Source organism: Falco biarmicus, chromosome 5 (genome assembly GCF_023638135.1).
Source record: "Falco biarmicus isolate bFalBia1 chromosome 5, bFalBia1.pri, whole genome shotgun sequence".
NCBI lineage: Eukaryota > Metazoa > Chordata > Aves > Falconiformes > Falconidae > Falco > Falco biarmicus.
In genome coordinates this window covers 12,223,501-12,240,392 of record NC_079292.1, presented here as the reverse complement: position 1 = coordinate 12,240,392, position 16,892 = coordinate 12,223,501, and the positions used below count along the sequence as shown (strand labels likewise).

Sequence of the window (16,892 nt, the reverse complement as noted above, 5' to 3'; positions counted from 1 at the left end):
CAGGGAGAAAACAGCAAACTCTAGGAGTACTTCAAACCCCTCTGAGCAAAGGTTACAGCCCTCCCTGCTACCAGCCTACTCAGGTCTGCAGTAAGACGTTGACCTGTTTGGTTTTCCTGAGATACCCACCTGTATTAACAGGAGCTCCTTTACTTGTGGCAACCACACCAACAGCTTATCAATGTCGTCTTCCTCTCCAGAACAGTCATCTACCACATCTGCATTCCAGCTTTATTGCCGTCCAGATTCCCTCTCCAAGTCCTCCACTCTGTGCTGGCCTTACATGAATTCGCCTTGGATCCATTATTTCTCCCCATTAACCACTCTCTTGTTACACCGAATGACAGAATGGGCAAGGCTGAAAGGGGCCCTGAGGGATTATATTGTGTTGGCATGGCAAGGTTTTGGTAGTGGGGGGGCTAAAGGGGTGGCTTCTGTGAGAAGCTGCTAGAAGCTTCCCCCACATCTGATTGAGCCCATGGCAGCCGGCTCCAAGGCAGACCCACCGCTGGCCAAGACTGAGCCCGTCAGTGATTGTGGTAGCACCTCTGGGACAACATATTTAAGACGTGCGATGAAACCCCATCCAACAGCAATTGCAGCCAGGCAGAGAAGTGCGAACCTGTGAGAGAACAACGCTGCAAGGTCAGTGCAGAAGGAGGGGCAGGAGGGGCTCCAGGCCCAGAGCAGAGCTTCCCCCTCGGCCCGTGGAGGGTAACGGTGGGGCAGATCCCCACCTGCAGCCCGTGGGACCCCACGCCGCAGCAGGGGGTGCCCGAAGGGGGCTGTGACCCCGTGGGCAGCCCGTGCTGGGGCAGGGTCCTGGCAGGGCCTGTGGCCCCGCGGGGAGAGGAGCCCGGGCTGGGGCAGGTTTGCTGGCCGGGCTGGTGGCCCCGCGGGGGACCCCGGCTGGAGCCGGCTGTGCCTGAGGGGCTGCGCCCCGCGGGGGGACCCCGGCTGGAGCCGGGCGGGGTGTGAGGAGCCCCCCTGAGGGGGAAGGGGCAGCAGGGGCAGCGTGTGAGGGACTGAGCGCAGCCCCCAGGCCCCGTCCCTGCGCCGCTGGTGGGGAGGAGACAGAGAATTCAGGAGTAAAGCTGGGCCCAGGAAGAAGGGAATGGTGGGGGAAAAGTGTTTCAAGATTTGGTTTTATTTCTTACTATCCCACTCTGATTTGATGGATATTCAATTTAACTTACTGCCAAGTTCAGTCAGTTTTGCCTGTGATGGCAACAGCCAAGTGATCTCCCAGTCTTTATCTTGACGCCCGAGCCTTTTGTTACATTTTATCTCCCCAGTCCAGCCGGTGGCTTTGGTGGGCACCTTGTCGTCCAGCCAGGGTCAACCCACCATCGGTACCTCCCCCCGTCCCAGTCCCTGCTCAGAGCCAGGTCAGCCAGCAGGCTGCCCGAGGACGAGTCCAGTTTTGAGTACCTCCACGGACAGAAACGCTACAACCTCTGTGGGCAACATGCTCCACTGTCTGACCCGGGATGAATTTTTAATCCCTTATGTTTAAATCTGTGCCCATTGCCTCCTGGCCCACCCCTGGGCGCCACTGAGAAGATCCTAGGTACATCTTCAGTCCCCCTTCCAGGTATTCATCCACATGGATAAGATGCCCCAGAACCCTTTCTTCTCCAGGCTGAACAATCCCCGGTCGGTCTCTCACCTTCTCCATGTAGCTCACATGCTCCAAGCCCTTCAGCATCTTCATGGCTCTTCACTGGACTCACCCCAGTACGTCCATGCCCCTTTTGTACTGGGGAGCCCGGGACTGGACCCAGCACTCCAGCTGTAGCCTCCCCAGTGCTGAGGAGAGGGGAAGGATCACACCCGCAACCTGCGGGCAACGTGATGCTGTTCCCAGTGCAGCCCTGGAGAGGCCGTCAGCCTCCTCTGCCGCAAGGGTAGGCTGGACTTAGAAAGCTGTTATGTGCCTTCAACAAGTACTAAGCACACACAGTTTCTCATCCAGTCAAGAAATCGTGCCATGCGCGACACAGATGACAGCGGAGTAGCCAGGAGCACCGAAAGCCCAATTCTTTGAATACACACCTTACGAAAGTGAGGTGGGTTTTTTCGATAAAATTGTGAAAATAATACAGTTAAACCTGTATTCCTAGATTCAAATAAAGACTGTTTTCAGAAAAGCTGAAGGCATGCAAGGCTCGTCTGAGAATGAGTGAGACCCCCCCCCCCCCCAACTCCACCTTAAGTAAAGCCATCTTCCCATATACATCGCACTCAGCAGCACAGCTTAAAAGCGAAAGAACCAACAATCAATCCCAGAGGGATCCCTGTAAATCCCACTTCCAGGGACTACAGCTCTATACTATGTGAAACCACACCACTTCGATCAGGATAAAAACTAGAAGTAATTTAACAGCTATTAAAGGATACACATCATGTTATTCATTTAATGCCAGCAATAACCCATTTCACATCTCACTGCTTGTGATTTCGGGTCTGTAAGGTACAGAGCCCCATTACCTGGAAATTCCCATTTCTAGGATAGGGACATACAAACTTCCAAATACACATTTCCCCCATGCCTCCAGAACAAAGAAATGACAGCAAAAGTCTGTAAAAGCAGAAACCTGCAGTTGTGATACCTGCTAGACCTTCAAGGCTTTTTATCTGTGTAGAAAGATCCAAAGCAACATTTGTAGTACTTTATTTGTAACATAGAAGTTGTACTCGGGGAAGATGACCTGGAATTTTTGCAGAATTGCTGGAACGGAGAAGGCAAATGCAAGCAAACACCTGCTCACACTTACAACTAGGTTACAGCTTTGGGGAACACCTGAGGGGATTCAAACATGGCAAGAGGAAAAAGAATAAACTGTGTAGCTCAAGCATTAAGTCTTGTCCCCAACAAGGCAGCTGGATGAATTAGGAGAAGAAAAACTAAACACAGACTTCTTTAAGTCAATGGAGAATGTAATAAAAAAGTTCACTCCTCGATTCAAGTATGCACACCCCCAAAATTACGGTCTATTATTTGCAACTGGTGCCCAACAGGAATAACTGGGCAATGCCTTATGACAGGCCAGGTACTCCACAAGTCAAATTTAAAGAGCAGGGCAAATCCCAAAGCACAGGAAGGTAAGACGCCACACATACAACCAGCAGTTTGTCTTGGACAAGACAAATCAGAAATAAAATTTTTTAGGTTCTTTTAGATCTCGACAGGAACACCCCAGACCCAAATTTTACATAACAGTCTAAAGATTCAGGAAAGGCCACAGTATGAGTATTCATCTGTACCAAGAGAAGTTAGGTATCCAATGGTATTGCAGGTAGGAACCTCACTGCATCTTTTAGCCACTATGTATGGGCAGGATTTGGCCCCAGGTCCAATCCACTCAATCCTCCTGCATCTGAATTTGCACTACTAAGAGGAGAACAATACCTCACAGGGCTGCACAGTTTACCTGCTTAATGCATGCAAAGCTCTTTAGCATTCTCCTCCAATCCCCTCATAGATGTGCAAATCATTGTATTCTTACTGTTCTGGGATAGACTTTAATTTGATGATTTACAGAAGGAGGCCTCTCAGCATGGATATTTTCATCTGAAGGCTCTCTGACCCGGTGCTGGTGGGGGTGAGAATTTAGACAGCATAGCTCCAGGGCCAGATGGTGCAGGAATCTTTTTCTTTGCTTCCTGCCCTATCACAGGTACCTTCACAAATAGAATTTGAAAGACACTGGAACAACATGAAAGTGAATAAAGGACCTTGAAACTAATTGTTTAAGCCTGAATTTGGAATCTGAAGAGGAAAACACCAATTTTTTTATGATATGGTATGTTAAAATATTCCCTATTTGGTTCTTAACGTATCTTACTCATGCAACACAGTTCACAACCGACCAATGAGACAGCTTAAAATGGCTACTCCGAGCCCCTTGCTTCTCACGTGTGGTTTATGCCATTTTGAACACTGTCCTTAAACAGCGCACCATGCTAAGGATGCTGCTGGCAGAAAGTCTATGTTTAAGCAAAACAGAGTTCACATGCATGTTTGCAATCATGATTATAAGCATCTGAAATAGGTGATCCATAAGGTAACTTAACAGGACCAGCTTCTCTCAGTTGTGTTTTGGAGGTCAGCTCCAAGTGTTCAGACTTCTAACTCATTTCTGCAAAGAATATTTTTTTGTAAATCTCAAACTAGAAAAAAAAAATTATCAGCAACTATCTTGCATTATTTTTTCGCCTCATAGGAATATCATCATTCACGTTGTTATACCTATAATTTAGTTAAATACTGATAAAACTTTTCTGGAGCAGATTTCCTTTCCAACTGCAAGACCACCAAGGTTAGCTTAAAAGGCCTCCATGTAAATGGACCTTTTCTTGAAATTCATGGAAAAAAATAATTCACATTTTTACTGTCTCAAATGGCAAGATTTACTAGTGGTAGGGAATGCATCTGCTGAAAAAGAAGGTACACTCAACATCCTTTGAAGTGGCTTCTTTAATGCAAATTCTCACTGAAGTGGAGCAGTGAGGAATAGTGAACCTAAGTAACAGTCTTTTCAAGGGCAGTATCACAGAAATCTTAGTAGTGGTTGAAATAATTCCACTTAACTAAAGAGAAAGTACGTGTTGGAAACAGAGTCAGATCAAAATGCCTGCCTACTCCTCCTCCATCCCCAAACCCCAACACCTTTACCCAACAGAAAAACCCAAAAGATGTTAGGTGTCAAAGTTCTAGCAACACTCGTGAGCCATCCCATCACTGGACAACTGCATTGGAGCTTTATTTCAAGCCCATCAGAGGAGGAGTGCTGTGGATATATAAGGTTCCATGTGTATGACAAGCAGTTAAAACTGCACTTTACAGATTTTTGTATTTCCATGGATTCTTCCTGTTGTGATATGCATCCTGTTAGTTTACATTTATAAAGGTACATTTTACATATACACCTTATAATTATAAAGTAATATGAAGAAATAGAGTATTATTTTTAAGATATTTCCTTTTCTATACTTTGTTGGTTCAAGTCAGTATGCTGATAGCATGGGTGCACTTCTCTACTTGTGCTGGTGAATGGCGGTGGTGGTGAATACTGCTTATCCCCTCTGACTCAAAGTTGGGAATAGAATGGAAAAAACCCCCAACTTATGTTGTATTTGCCTCTGGCCTCATCACTCTGTAGGATGTTCCTTGCATTGAAGGAGAAACCTGGGAGGAAAGGAGGTAAAACAATTGCAGTAACAACAAAACATACTAACACCCAATGTAGTTTTCTGAAACAAAAAAGCAGAGAACAACTGACAACAATTGGAGTAGCATTCAAGTTTTTGTTTTCTCCTTACTAGTGTTTGGAAGGAACATCAAAGATTAATAAGAGTCCACACAGCATCTCTGAAAACAGAGCATGACACACCCATTGAGGTTTAGATGTTTTAGAATCCTTTTGTTTGATTTTGATAGAAAATGTCCATTCAGAAATATTCAGCATTCTTACAAATGTTTACTGAAGTTTCCAAAAACGTAACTGATTTGAAGTAACTTACACCAATTCCCTTTCCTCAACGTAGCTGGTTTGGTAACCAGATGAAATCCAGGCATTAATGTTTTCACTCCATCTTTTAAAGTGGAGACACTATTAAGAAAAGATTACTCCAAGTATGAAGTTGTTGTAGTGAAAGACCAGACCAAGAAAAAAACATGTTGCTATGCCTTATGAGTTGCTTGCATTCTTATAGCAAAGGACTCCTATAATCCTTTTAATACCTGTGCTGAAACCCTTAATAGAAGTAAGTATCCCTAAAGAAACAGACTGCAGGCATAATTTGAGTATCACCATTCAGTGGAAAATGACTTTTAGGCAATGCGTAACAAGATCTCTACAGTCCTGTGATTGTGACAAAGGGGAAAAAAAAAGTATACCTTACTGGGAAGTTTTTCATAGGATAGATTCATATGAAAAACTGTAAGGGAAAAGATCTTTAACATAAAATTGCACGAGATAATTAAAATATTTTAAACCCTCCCAACCCCCAAAACATACCTGCATCATAATTTTAAACACAAGTGTGTGATATAATCAGAATTACTTGCTTATGTTCACATCTGAACAACAGCTAAAGGTAAAAATGAAACTAGTAATTAGTAAGCAATAATTACAGTTTTGTGCCAAAAAAGAAAAGCAGCTTTCACAAGATTTTAGACCTACATTCTATATACAAAATAATTTGAAAACAAACCCCTAAGATACATTTAAGTAGCAGTTTTCATTTTTAATAACTTTATGTCTAGATCAAAGTACTTACTGGACGCAAATACTACAGATACAATGAAAACTGTTCCACGTGACCTCAGCTCACATGCATATATTGAACAGAAGCATAATGCAACCAATTTTTCCAAAAGTACTCATAGCACTAAACTTCAAGTCGGGTTTTCTTTACCACTAATGTAGTTATAAAGAAAAAAAACCCAAACCCAAGCAATGTCACCGCTCCCATTTTTACTAATCTTTTTTCCAAGGTGAGTGCTTTTTCTGGAGGTTTCAGTTGGCTGGGGTCATTCCTCTGTTCATGCTGAGGCGGACGTTAAGTTCATGTAAGAAGTGCAACAAAGAAAAAAAAGTTAGCGTGAAAACTTAAGTATATGATAAAGTATCCAGTCCTAAGAATTTGCATGCATCTACAACTGATATTATTTCTTTCTCACTGTCTGTCTTCTGCCCTACTTCAATGGAAATAAACAGATGCAAACCTTTCCCTTACCTGATGCTTAATCATTCTGCAATACGCATTAGAAAAACTGTTTACGAAGGTAATTCCTCAGAAGTAAAACACGTTGCTAATAGATGTTACAAACATCTAGTAACATAACATTTTAACTCCAATCATCAAAATATTTTAACCAGAAATTTTGTCATTTAATTACTAAAACAACTGTACATTAAAAAAGCAAGTTACATATGTAACAGATTAGACTTCCTTGAAATTAAAGGGAGAGTGGAAAGTACCTTACAAGTGCCTTCTCGAGTACATGTTGAAGCTGGGTGGAGCCTTGTCATGAGATGCAGCAGGGTTACGTTCCGATTCCCTACCTTCATTTGTAATGCTTAGAAGGCCACCGCATTTACTGTGCTTTTAAAAATTCTATGCTACAGACACAACACGTACTGCTTGCAGTCGTGTAATAACTAAGCTTGGCAAACAGTCCTGTGGATTTTAAGGGAATTTATACGAACTTATTATCTAAGGGGTTTAACTGTTTCAGTTGAATTTGCACTTTTCATAATAAATGTTTCAGTGCTCTACTGATTCGAGTGCCCCATCATAAATTAAGCAGCACACAAATGTTTTGTATTAAAGCCTTCATCAGTGAAATTCATAAACCACTATACAGTATTTTAATAGAACAGGAATTACATTTTTTAAGTAATTAGAAGGCTAATGTTTAAACCCCCTGTTTAACACTAAGCCACCATGCTTCATCTTGACAGCTAAAGATGAAGCAAAGTACAGATGACAGCAAAGTCAAGTGGCACCTAACTCGGATCTCCTCAGCCCTTGTAACTGGCCTGCACATACAGAAGGCAAACATATACATACAATTTATTTCTGCATATGCGAAAAAAGGTACACAAATAGCTAAAAAGTTATTTGCCACAGCCTCTATCTACCTCTTAAAATACCGTATTTGGTGTTAAGTGATTTATTGGGAGAAGGCTGTTATATCACATTAAATTTACTTAAACTACAGGAAATTGCGTTAGTAGCATTATACTAAAGGTCTGAGATCCACATGGCTTCGTTCAGCAACAGATTCCTTTCTGACACTGATGCTCCATTTACTCTATCCCAGCAGCCATTCCTTTTACTAGCCTATTACTTAAAATGACCCCACCTGACAAGAGCGTGTCATTGTGTTGGTTTGAGAATGACTGATGTGGTGCTAACATCTAGCCTTGACCTCTCCCACCCTCTTCTTTTGTCACTCGGCAGAGTTATCTGGGATGCCTCCCATTCAGTCCATAAAACCTTAGTATCTTCCTTGTGAGTCAATAATTCCAAACAAAAGATTCCTTAATTAAGAAGTAAGAGTGCAAGTATTCAGAGTGGCATTTCTGCCACACTGGTTGTCCAAGAGCACAGGGATACACTGCATTTAATTCTTTCCTGCGGTACAAAGAAAACAATTGACGGTGCCTTTCTGTGGAGACTGTCCATGCTGCTGTGGAATATTCTAGAGTATTTCTCATTCTGTTCACGGAAATGTGGAACAGGAGAGGTGGATGCAATGTCCAAGCTACAGCTAAAGAGCCTGCGGCAGACCAAGGTACGAAACATTCCACTGATGGATGTTGCATTTGAAGCTGCATGCAGAAACCTGGACACAGTATTTAGCAGCCTCACTCACACATACCCACCTTCTCCACCAGGTCCTTCAGTTTGGTAACTTCTTCTCCCAGCTTTTCAGCGCTGCAAACCAAGTCTTTGCAGACTTCAATAAAACATTCAGTCGGTGCCCACTGCAGTACTACCTGTTAATAGTTAATTGCCAGAATTACTGTAGATTATTATTTAATATTCTTTAGTTAACATATCATAAAAGCCAGTGTCAGAAAAAGTCTGTAACTGTATTTATGCTGGGTTTTCATTGTATGATTTATGCACAACATAACCTACTACTCTCTATCAGCCTTTGTGGGAAACTTCTGTCACCTTAAGTCCCCTACCATGAGAACCACAAAGAAACAAATCTATCTCTTTTAATTGGGTGGCCTAACTCTTTGAAATAAATTATTTTCAAAAGTGTCCTTCAGCGAAAGAACATTGGACAGCTCTGTATAACTATGTAACAATCAAGACAGCTGGTAAGTATTCATATTTTTCATTTTACAAGGTAGAACAATATTCTACAAAAGAATAATATACTCTAAATTAATCTTTTTTTCTTTGGTTGAATACCTTGTGAGAATTTTTGAGAAAATGATTATTCATGGTCTGTACAGGAACAATCAGCTTAGCACACTCCTTATTCAACTTCTGAAGAAACTTGAGGAATTCATCTTCACTACAGAAATAAAACATTAATCTGTTATTTGTTACAGGCTGTAACGTTTTGCAAGCTAAGTATTATCTATGCATTAACAACATTGGCTAGTGAGTGAGACCAACATGCAGTTTCATTGCATAAAGAAGAAATCCAGTGTCGTTTCAAGACAGGCTAGTAAAACAGTACATTTAACACCTTAGCAAGTTTTTGGATTTTTTGGTTGTTCTCCCCCTTCTTTGGGAAGCAAAACAAATCATTAAGTTATCTGGAATATTCAGCTGGTAAGACGCACCGAAAATTGAAAAAGTGTCACCCAGAATGTTTTTGGAAACATTCTATCAACTTCCACTTTTGTTTCTAACTCTCACCAATCCTGTATTATTAATGAAAATATTTCATTACCTGCTGCATGAGCAAATTTTTAATACACTAGGCATAGTAACTACAACACTGTTTTCCAGCACATGCGTGCATATAGATCACAGTCTTGCAACACCAGAAACAGAGAATTTATAGTAAATTTTATGCTGACATATTAATATTCCTGACTTGCAGCTTACATTTTTGAGGCAGATGTGGGAAAAAAAAATAATCTGGTTTGTACTTTGGAGCTAGGACTGAAATGCCTAATTTAAGAGTCATTTAGTCTCCAGTACAGTAGAGGAAAAAAGAATCCAGTAATACTGGCTTGGCCCCTGGATCTGGAAATATACTCCTCAAAGCCTAAAATATCTGATGTTACCTACTTTGAAGAAAATTTATACTTAGTACTCAAATCCAAGTGGGAAGACAAGTCTGAAAATTAGTTTGATCAGCATCTCTGAAGAACGGAGAAAAGGATAGAAAAATTTCACAGATTAATTTCAATGCTAAATTTCTAGCGCTCCCACATGACACTGACTCGATTTATTTTATTGGAAGCCTCAGAGCGCATTAGTTGTAAGTCATGGTGCTGGCCATGTTGTTGCCACTGACTGGGCAGAGGAAAAGGGGGCAAGGAAAATCATCTGTTTGCTTTTACACAGTGAGATCGCAAGCCCTGAAACTCCTGAGAAGTACCTTTATCTCCAGTAGAAAAGTTTCCACTAGCTATAAGCCATTCATGTGAGTAACAAGCAAGGGCAAAAGAAGAAACAATTTTAAGTTACTACTGCAGGACTTCCCGTTTTATTTATGGAAGAAGCTGAATAAATTAATTCAGACCACAACTTTCCTCTTTTCCTTAGGGCAATCTGCTACTAAACCTATATGCAACGTACTTACACCACCTTACTTGCTGCTGCTTCCGAAAATGGTATACATGGAATTTGCCTAACAGTTAAACTAAGCTAGATGCCAGTGTGGTGGAAGTGTCTAAACAAGAGACTGAATTTAGCCCACAGTGTCTTCCTTCACCTTTAGCACAAGACAGCTCATAATCAAAGTTTCCACCACTGCTCAGGACATCTGTGATTTGCAACACTGCTGAACTGTTAAGATTTTAACACTTAAACTAGAAATATATAGAAGCACCAGTACGGATGCTGGAGGTTAAAAAGCAAGACTTTTCACAGTTTCTATGAGGACAAGGAAGTAAGAAAGCCTGTAAGCTTGTTTTTATAAAATAAATTAGTATTTATTTCAAAACAAAAACTGAACAGAATATTTAGGGTAAATAACCAAACCCTAAAAAAAATAAACAAATCTGGAGATAGTCTGAAAGTTTTCCCACATTACTACAGTCAAGCCACGTTCATGAAAATTTCCTTCTACTTACAAACAACTTTTTAGCTGGCTAGGATCAGTTACAGTACCTTCTGTGTTCTGTCACGAAAGAAATTATTTTTAGGAATTCTGGAAGGATTCTCAGTGAAAAATAAAATATGTCATAGGCATGAAATGGGGAGGGGGGGAAAAAGGAAAGACTAACATTTACACTTCTCATACTTCATTATTATACCAATAATAGGTCTTAAAAACCATTTTCATAGAATGTTGTATCTGTTGCAGTGACATGTTCTTAAATTTGCAAATGGAAATAAAGTTTTCAAAAAGGAATCACTTTTTAAAAGAATTAATGGCTGTCAAAACACCAGTGGCTAAACAGTGCTAGACACTATGAGTTTATAATCAATCAGTTCAACATTTCCTACTATGTTAGTTTTTCTATGACTTAATGACTGATTTTCCTTCTCACAGAATGACTTTGAACCAGTGGGTAGTAAAATCTTTATATAATAGCATGTAAACATAGCCTATAATTTTAGTCTCTAGGTCAGATTCCTAGAATACATGTCAAGCCATTTTCTAGAAAACTATGCAGTGCTTGCCATAACTGAAATGCTGTCATATTTTGTGTACAATCTTTAATCAATCCATTATTTTCTGGTCTTGAGAACGACATATGTTCTAAACCCATATTGTACTAGGAATTCGCTATGTCACTGGTGTGTGAGACTGTACCAGACATCATGTAGGTTTTTTGTTGTATTTGGCCACACACGCACTGAACTGCTAACTTTTTATATTTCTCTGCTTAGTTCCTCTGTTCACATTTTTAAGCTGTTCTGCTTCAATGTGTATACTAAACACCACTATAGAACAGTCTGAAAAAAGCATACATTGCATACATTTCTAGCACAAAACCGCATGAAGCTTGAACTAGGCAAAGTCAGCTTAAAGTGCAGCTAATTATCCCTTGCTGAAGAGTCAACACCCTTTTCTAAAGGTGTCTAACTTGGACAGCCGGACACCTAGATGCCTGGCCTACTACCTCAGCTCAGCAGCAAAGCCTGTATTTTAACAAGAACAGTACAGGTGCTGTCAACAGGATTTATGGTGTATCCATATCATACTGGTTTGTACCCTCTTGTGTGCTGGAACTTTAGTTCTTCACTCTCACAGCATATGTACTAGTTTGTACTTGGATTGTCTTCTGAAAGTACACACTTGGTTTTGATGGAGAATCACAGAATCATAGAATGGTTTAGGTTGGAAGGGACCTTAAAGATCATCTGGCTCCAAGCCCCGTGCCATGGGCAGGGACACCTTCCACTAGACCAGGCTGATCAAAACTCCATTCAACCTGGCCTTGAACACTTCCAGGGATGGGGCATCCACAACTTCTCTGGGAAACCTGTGCCAGTGCCTCACCACTCTCATAGTGAAGAGTTTCTTCCTTATATTTAATCTAAATCTACCCTCTTTCAGTTTCAAGCCATTCCCCCTTGTCCTAGCACTACAAGCCCTTGTCAAAACTCCCTCTCCAGCTTTCCTGTAGGCCCCCGTCAGGTACTGGAAGGCTGCTCTAAGGTTCCCCTGAAGCCTCCTCTTCTCCGGGCTGAGCAACCCCAAGTCTCTCAGCCTGTCTTCACAGGAGAGGAGCTCCAGCGCTCTGGTCATCTTTGTGGCCCTGCTGTGGACTCACTCCAACAGGTCCACGTCCTTCTTGTATCAGGGGCCCCAGAGCTGAACGTAGTACACCAGGTGGGTTCCCATGAGAGCGGAGTAGTGGTGGAGAATCTCCCCCCTCAACCTGCTGGTCAGGCTTCTTTCGATGCAGCCCAGGGTATGGTTGGCTTTCTGGCTGCAAGCGCACATTGCCAGGTCATGTTGAGCTGCTTGTCCACCAATACCCTGTCTTTCTCCACAGGGCTGCTCTCAGTCCACTCTTCACCCAGCCTGTATTTGTGCTTGGGATTTCCCTGACCCATGTGCAGGACCTTACACTTGGCCTTGATGAACTTAATGAGGTTCGAACAGGCCCACCTCTCAAGCCTGCAAGGTCCCTCTGGATGGCCTCCCTTCCCTCCAGCATGTTGACTGCACCACACAGCTTGGTGTCATCGGCAAACGTGCCGAGGGCGTACTCAATCCCACTGTCCATGTTGCTAAGAAAGATGTTAAACAGTGCCCGTCTCAATACTGACACCTGAAGAATGTCACTCGTCACTGGTCTCTACTTGGACATCAGGCCACTGACCACAACTCTTTGACTGCAACCACCGAAGCCAATTCCTTATCCACTGAGTGGTCCATCTGTCAAATGAAATCTCACAGACTAGAAGCAGCATCAAGTCCCGCACCAGAACATGAACACCCTGCTCTCCCAGTCCACCGGAGTCTTTCAAGACCTTCCCCAAGTGCCTTGCATGTCCTCCCACATCCTACAGCTCAAACTTGGCATCATGCTGCAAAAACGTAACTCAAGCAGGCTGCAAAGCTTATTTTGTATAAACACAGTAATGGATAGAGATACAGGCACAGTATCCGCATAAGGAGCAATCAGCATATGTAAGAATGACTAGATGGGAGTGGAGTATATACTAGACAGACTCATAACTAAAACACAAAACACAATGCTGCAGTAGGGCCACACCATGACATGACGGCTAATACACACAATCAGTGCAATTCAACTGCCTCCAAAGGATGGTGACGTGTACAGAATGAACTTGAACCCAAGTATGGACATTCTTTGGTCCAACGAACAATGTAAGTGATGAACAGAGTCTAGCCTTACGGTACCTAAATAACGCAGACATCTCTCCCCACTATTCTGGAAGGGGAAGAAATACCTAGCAGAGTTGCAGCACAGCTGTCAGGTCACTTGTCAAGAGGGAGATACACACACTTTAAAGAGGAACTGAACCTTTACTTTTCCAAGAATAAAGTTACTTAATGAGCAGACTGGATGCAAGGAGGAGTTGTTTCCCCCAGTACTACTCTAGCCAGGCCACTTCAAGTAAGGCAACACAATGCTATTCAAACGGTGGTGGGACTGGGAAGAGAGAAACGAGCACAGAGAACCTAACTTAATAGTGATGCAGCTATGGTACGAGGAAGGAGCAGTATCTCCAAACCACTCTTCTCTACGTTAAACAAACTGTGGTTGAACTGTGGTTCAGCTGACTAAAGCCTCTGAAAGGCGAGCCACCCTTTTCTGCCTGAGTCCATTTCTAAAACTTTTGCAAATTGAAGTATCATAATACTCCTATTTTCAGGAGCTATTCTGCTACAGTTCTGGGAAGAAGAAGAGGGAATATACAAGCACAGAACCTAAATTCAAGCCTGTCTCTCTTCTGGAAAAAATGATATTTACACAACAAAATAGAGGATAAGAGGTTCAACAAATCTTAAGACAACTCCATGCTTAATATAGCCTTCATTCTACTTTTTGAGCTGGATGTGGGGAGTGCTCTACCAGGGCTTAGGGGACTGATGAAGTTTAATAAGGTTGCTAAGGGACGTCCCTCTCATCTCAGGCCTGGCTTTCATGAGACTGTACAAGGCTATACTAGAAGTATGACAGGTATTGCAGAGCTGATGCTTAAGGCTGTAAAAAAGAACCTGTAATGGGAAAAATATCAAGTTGGAATGAAAGTCTGAAGGAGTAACACTTTCTGAAAAAAGTTTCCTTATAAACCTATTTCTACTCATAAATATAATCCATGATAAGGAAAACAGCTCAGTAAGTTTTTCACTTGTAATATAATAAAAGGGTCTTTTGGAAGCCAATTAAAACTGCTTCCAGTGGAAGAGAAAAACAAGGAAAAAAATCCTGCATCTCTACAACAGTCGCATTTATGATTTCAGATATGTACTAGTAATTAATTTATTAGTTGAAAATTAAACTCCTATGCAGAAATTATAGGCATCTCTCCCTCTCACACATCTTTTTATTGCATCTTACAATCAGAAAAAATTGAGACTAACAGAGCCTGCCTTGTCTACAGACACGATGGAGAATTTCAGAGACCACATCATATAGGGTTTGTAAGGATCCGTGCCATGACAATCTCGAAGCACGGAGAAGCAAGCAGGGCAAGACCCCATTTCCACAGAGAAATAAAAAAAAACATGCTCATTGGAGCCTATCAAAGAAATTAAGGAATGAGTTAATATTAGAACCCAAGAAGCCAGTTTCATAGTTTATGATATGAACACCAGGCAGTAAAAAACCGGCACAGCAAGGCCATGAAACCCTGTCTGAGGTACAAAGAAAGAACCAATCACTAAAAAAGATGGCCAAAGTAATGGCATAAAATGGCAATATAACCCATCAAAAGATACCTACAGCAGGAATCTATGCTTCCAGCTTTCTTTGTACACCTATCACCAGCCCTCATAATCCACTAACTGGCATACACCCTCATGAATGTTATGCATGGGATAAGGCGTGAGAGAATTTTACCTTTGAGTTACAGAAAAAAACGCAGGCACCTTAGATTGTTCATATTTCACTTCCATTTCCTTAGGTATACAGTTATTACCTCAGTTCCAGCTTCACCACTTCAGGGAGGTCTCCAATACTTATTTGTTCCACTTGTAGCTCCTTAATAGCATCTAGGAGTTTCTGTTGATCTCCAGGATTTGTAATGCCAATCTAAATTTAAAAAGTAATTCCAACTATAATTCACTTTTAATACTTATTAGACGTAACAGTATAGTACCATTTATTGTGTGAGCTTCTAATTATTGAGTCAAAAGAAGTTGTTTTAAAGTTATTGCAAAAAATACAATGTATATAACTGCCAAGAGAAAAAAATAAAAACCACAGAAAATGTTCAATGATGCGAAACAAAACTGCAAGAGCTGAGGAAAAGCCAAGCTGAAATTGCACAGGATATTCTGAAAATCTGTTTAAGGATTATAAAAAAAATTCATAGCAGTTTTTATAAGTATCCCTGTGTCGTTAGGATGTTATACTCATCTATTTCAGAATCATCTCAGTCATCTCTTACAGCAAAATAACCAATCATCATGATTTTTACTCAGAAAGAATGGAAACTATATAAATCAGCATCAAATGAAGAATTTTACAGAAAGAGGCCAGATTTTAAGAAGGGCTTTTACAAGCTTTTTGGTTTATATTTTTTTCCAGTTAGAGAAATTGATCTCATAAGATATGATGCCTTTCTAAAACCTTCTTTTCTTACAGAATCTCATTTAAAGTATGATACATCTACAAAGAAATCTAGTTGGTTCATACTACCTCCAAAACTTTGAATGATCAGAAACCAGTAGAGAGAATATGATCTGTTAAAGAGACGTTCAGCCAGATGTTTCTACCAAGAAACAGCCTGTAAAAGCAGCCTTTTTATGTACTTCAAGGACAGCATACTTATAAACTCAGAATAGATTTCTCACCTCAAATTAAGACCAATCCCAAATACTACTTGACGTCAGTTTATAAAGTCCCTAAGCTCAAATCAGGTCATCTTCTATAGTCCTGGTTAATGCTTCCAACAACAACAGAAAAGTTCTGAAGTGTTCAATGCTTTTTGTCTTTTTTAGCTGAAGAATTTTCTTCAGGAGATAAACACTATGTAACTGAGATTCTCCAAGTGATGCCTGGGACACAAAACATTGTCAGCTGTGTTATCCATCAACTATTTCAGATGAAAATTTAACTCGTACTTAAATTATAGGCTAAGAGTTTTCTTGCAGAACACTTAAAAGAAAAAAAGTTCATTTCTTAAAAGGGAAGTGCTTCTGTGGCACATTCAGTATTCTCCCTTGCTCGTCTAACAGGCTGCTGTGCAACACAGGACTTCTGATATTAGCAGCCCTAAGGATGCTTCTCCACACAAGTGAAAAACCTCATAATGCCAGCTTCAAGTAGGACTTTGTTCCTAATTCTCCAGCTGAGCACCTGGATTCAGGAGGAGTGGACCACTCTGGAATTTGAGACTGCAAGGATCCCACAGTGTCCGAAGCTAGAATATATGGGACTCTCACTGATGTTTTGAGGGCCTCAAGTTCCCTGCTGCAGCCTCAGAAATCTGGAAGATGTTAGTGTCTGCAGTCTCCCATATTTCTGTAATTATTGCAGAAAGAATTTTGAATGAATGGCTGACAACACATCAGATCAAAAAGCCAGACA

General features: G+C 41.3%; 1 protein-coding gene across 1 annotated transcript in view; it reads right to left on the bottom strand.

The window, feature by feature from the left end:
- Positions 1 to 6,350: 6,350 nt before the first annotated feature.
- Positions 6,351 to 16,892, bottom strand: part of ASZ1 (ankyrin repeat, SAM and basic leucine zipper domain containing 1) — a 42,231-nt gene continuing 31,689 nt past the window's right edge. Inside the window, 4 exon segments of the mRNA XM_056341653.1 lie at positions 6,351 to 6,555; positions 8,400 to 8,513; positions 8,941 to 9,046; positions 15,280 to 15,392. Of these exon segments, the coding sequence (XP_056197628.1) occupies positions 6,397 to 6,555; positions 8,400 to 8,513; positions 8,941 to 9,046; positions 15,280 to 15,392 (492 nt within the window). The 3' untranslated portion in view covers positions 6,351 to 6,396.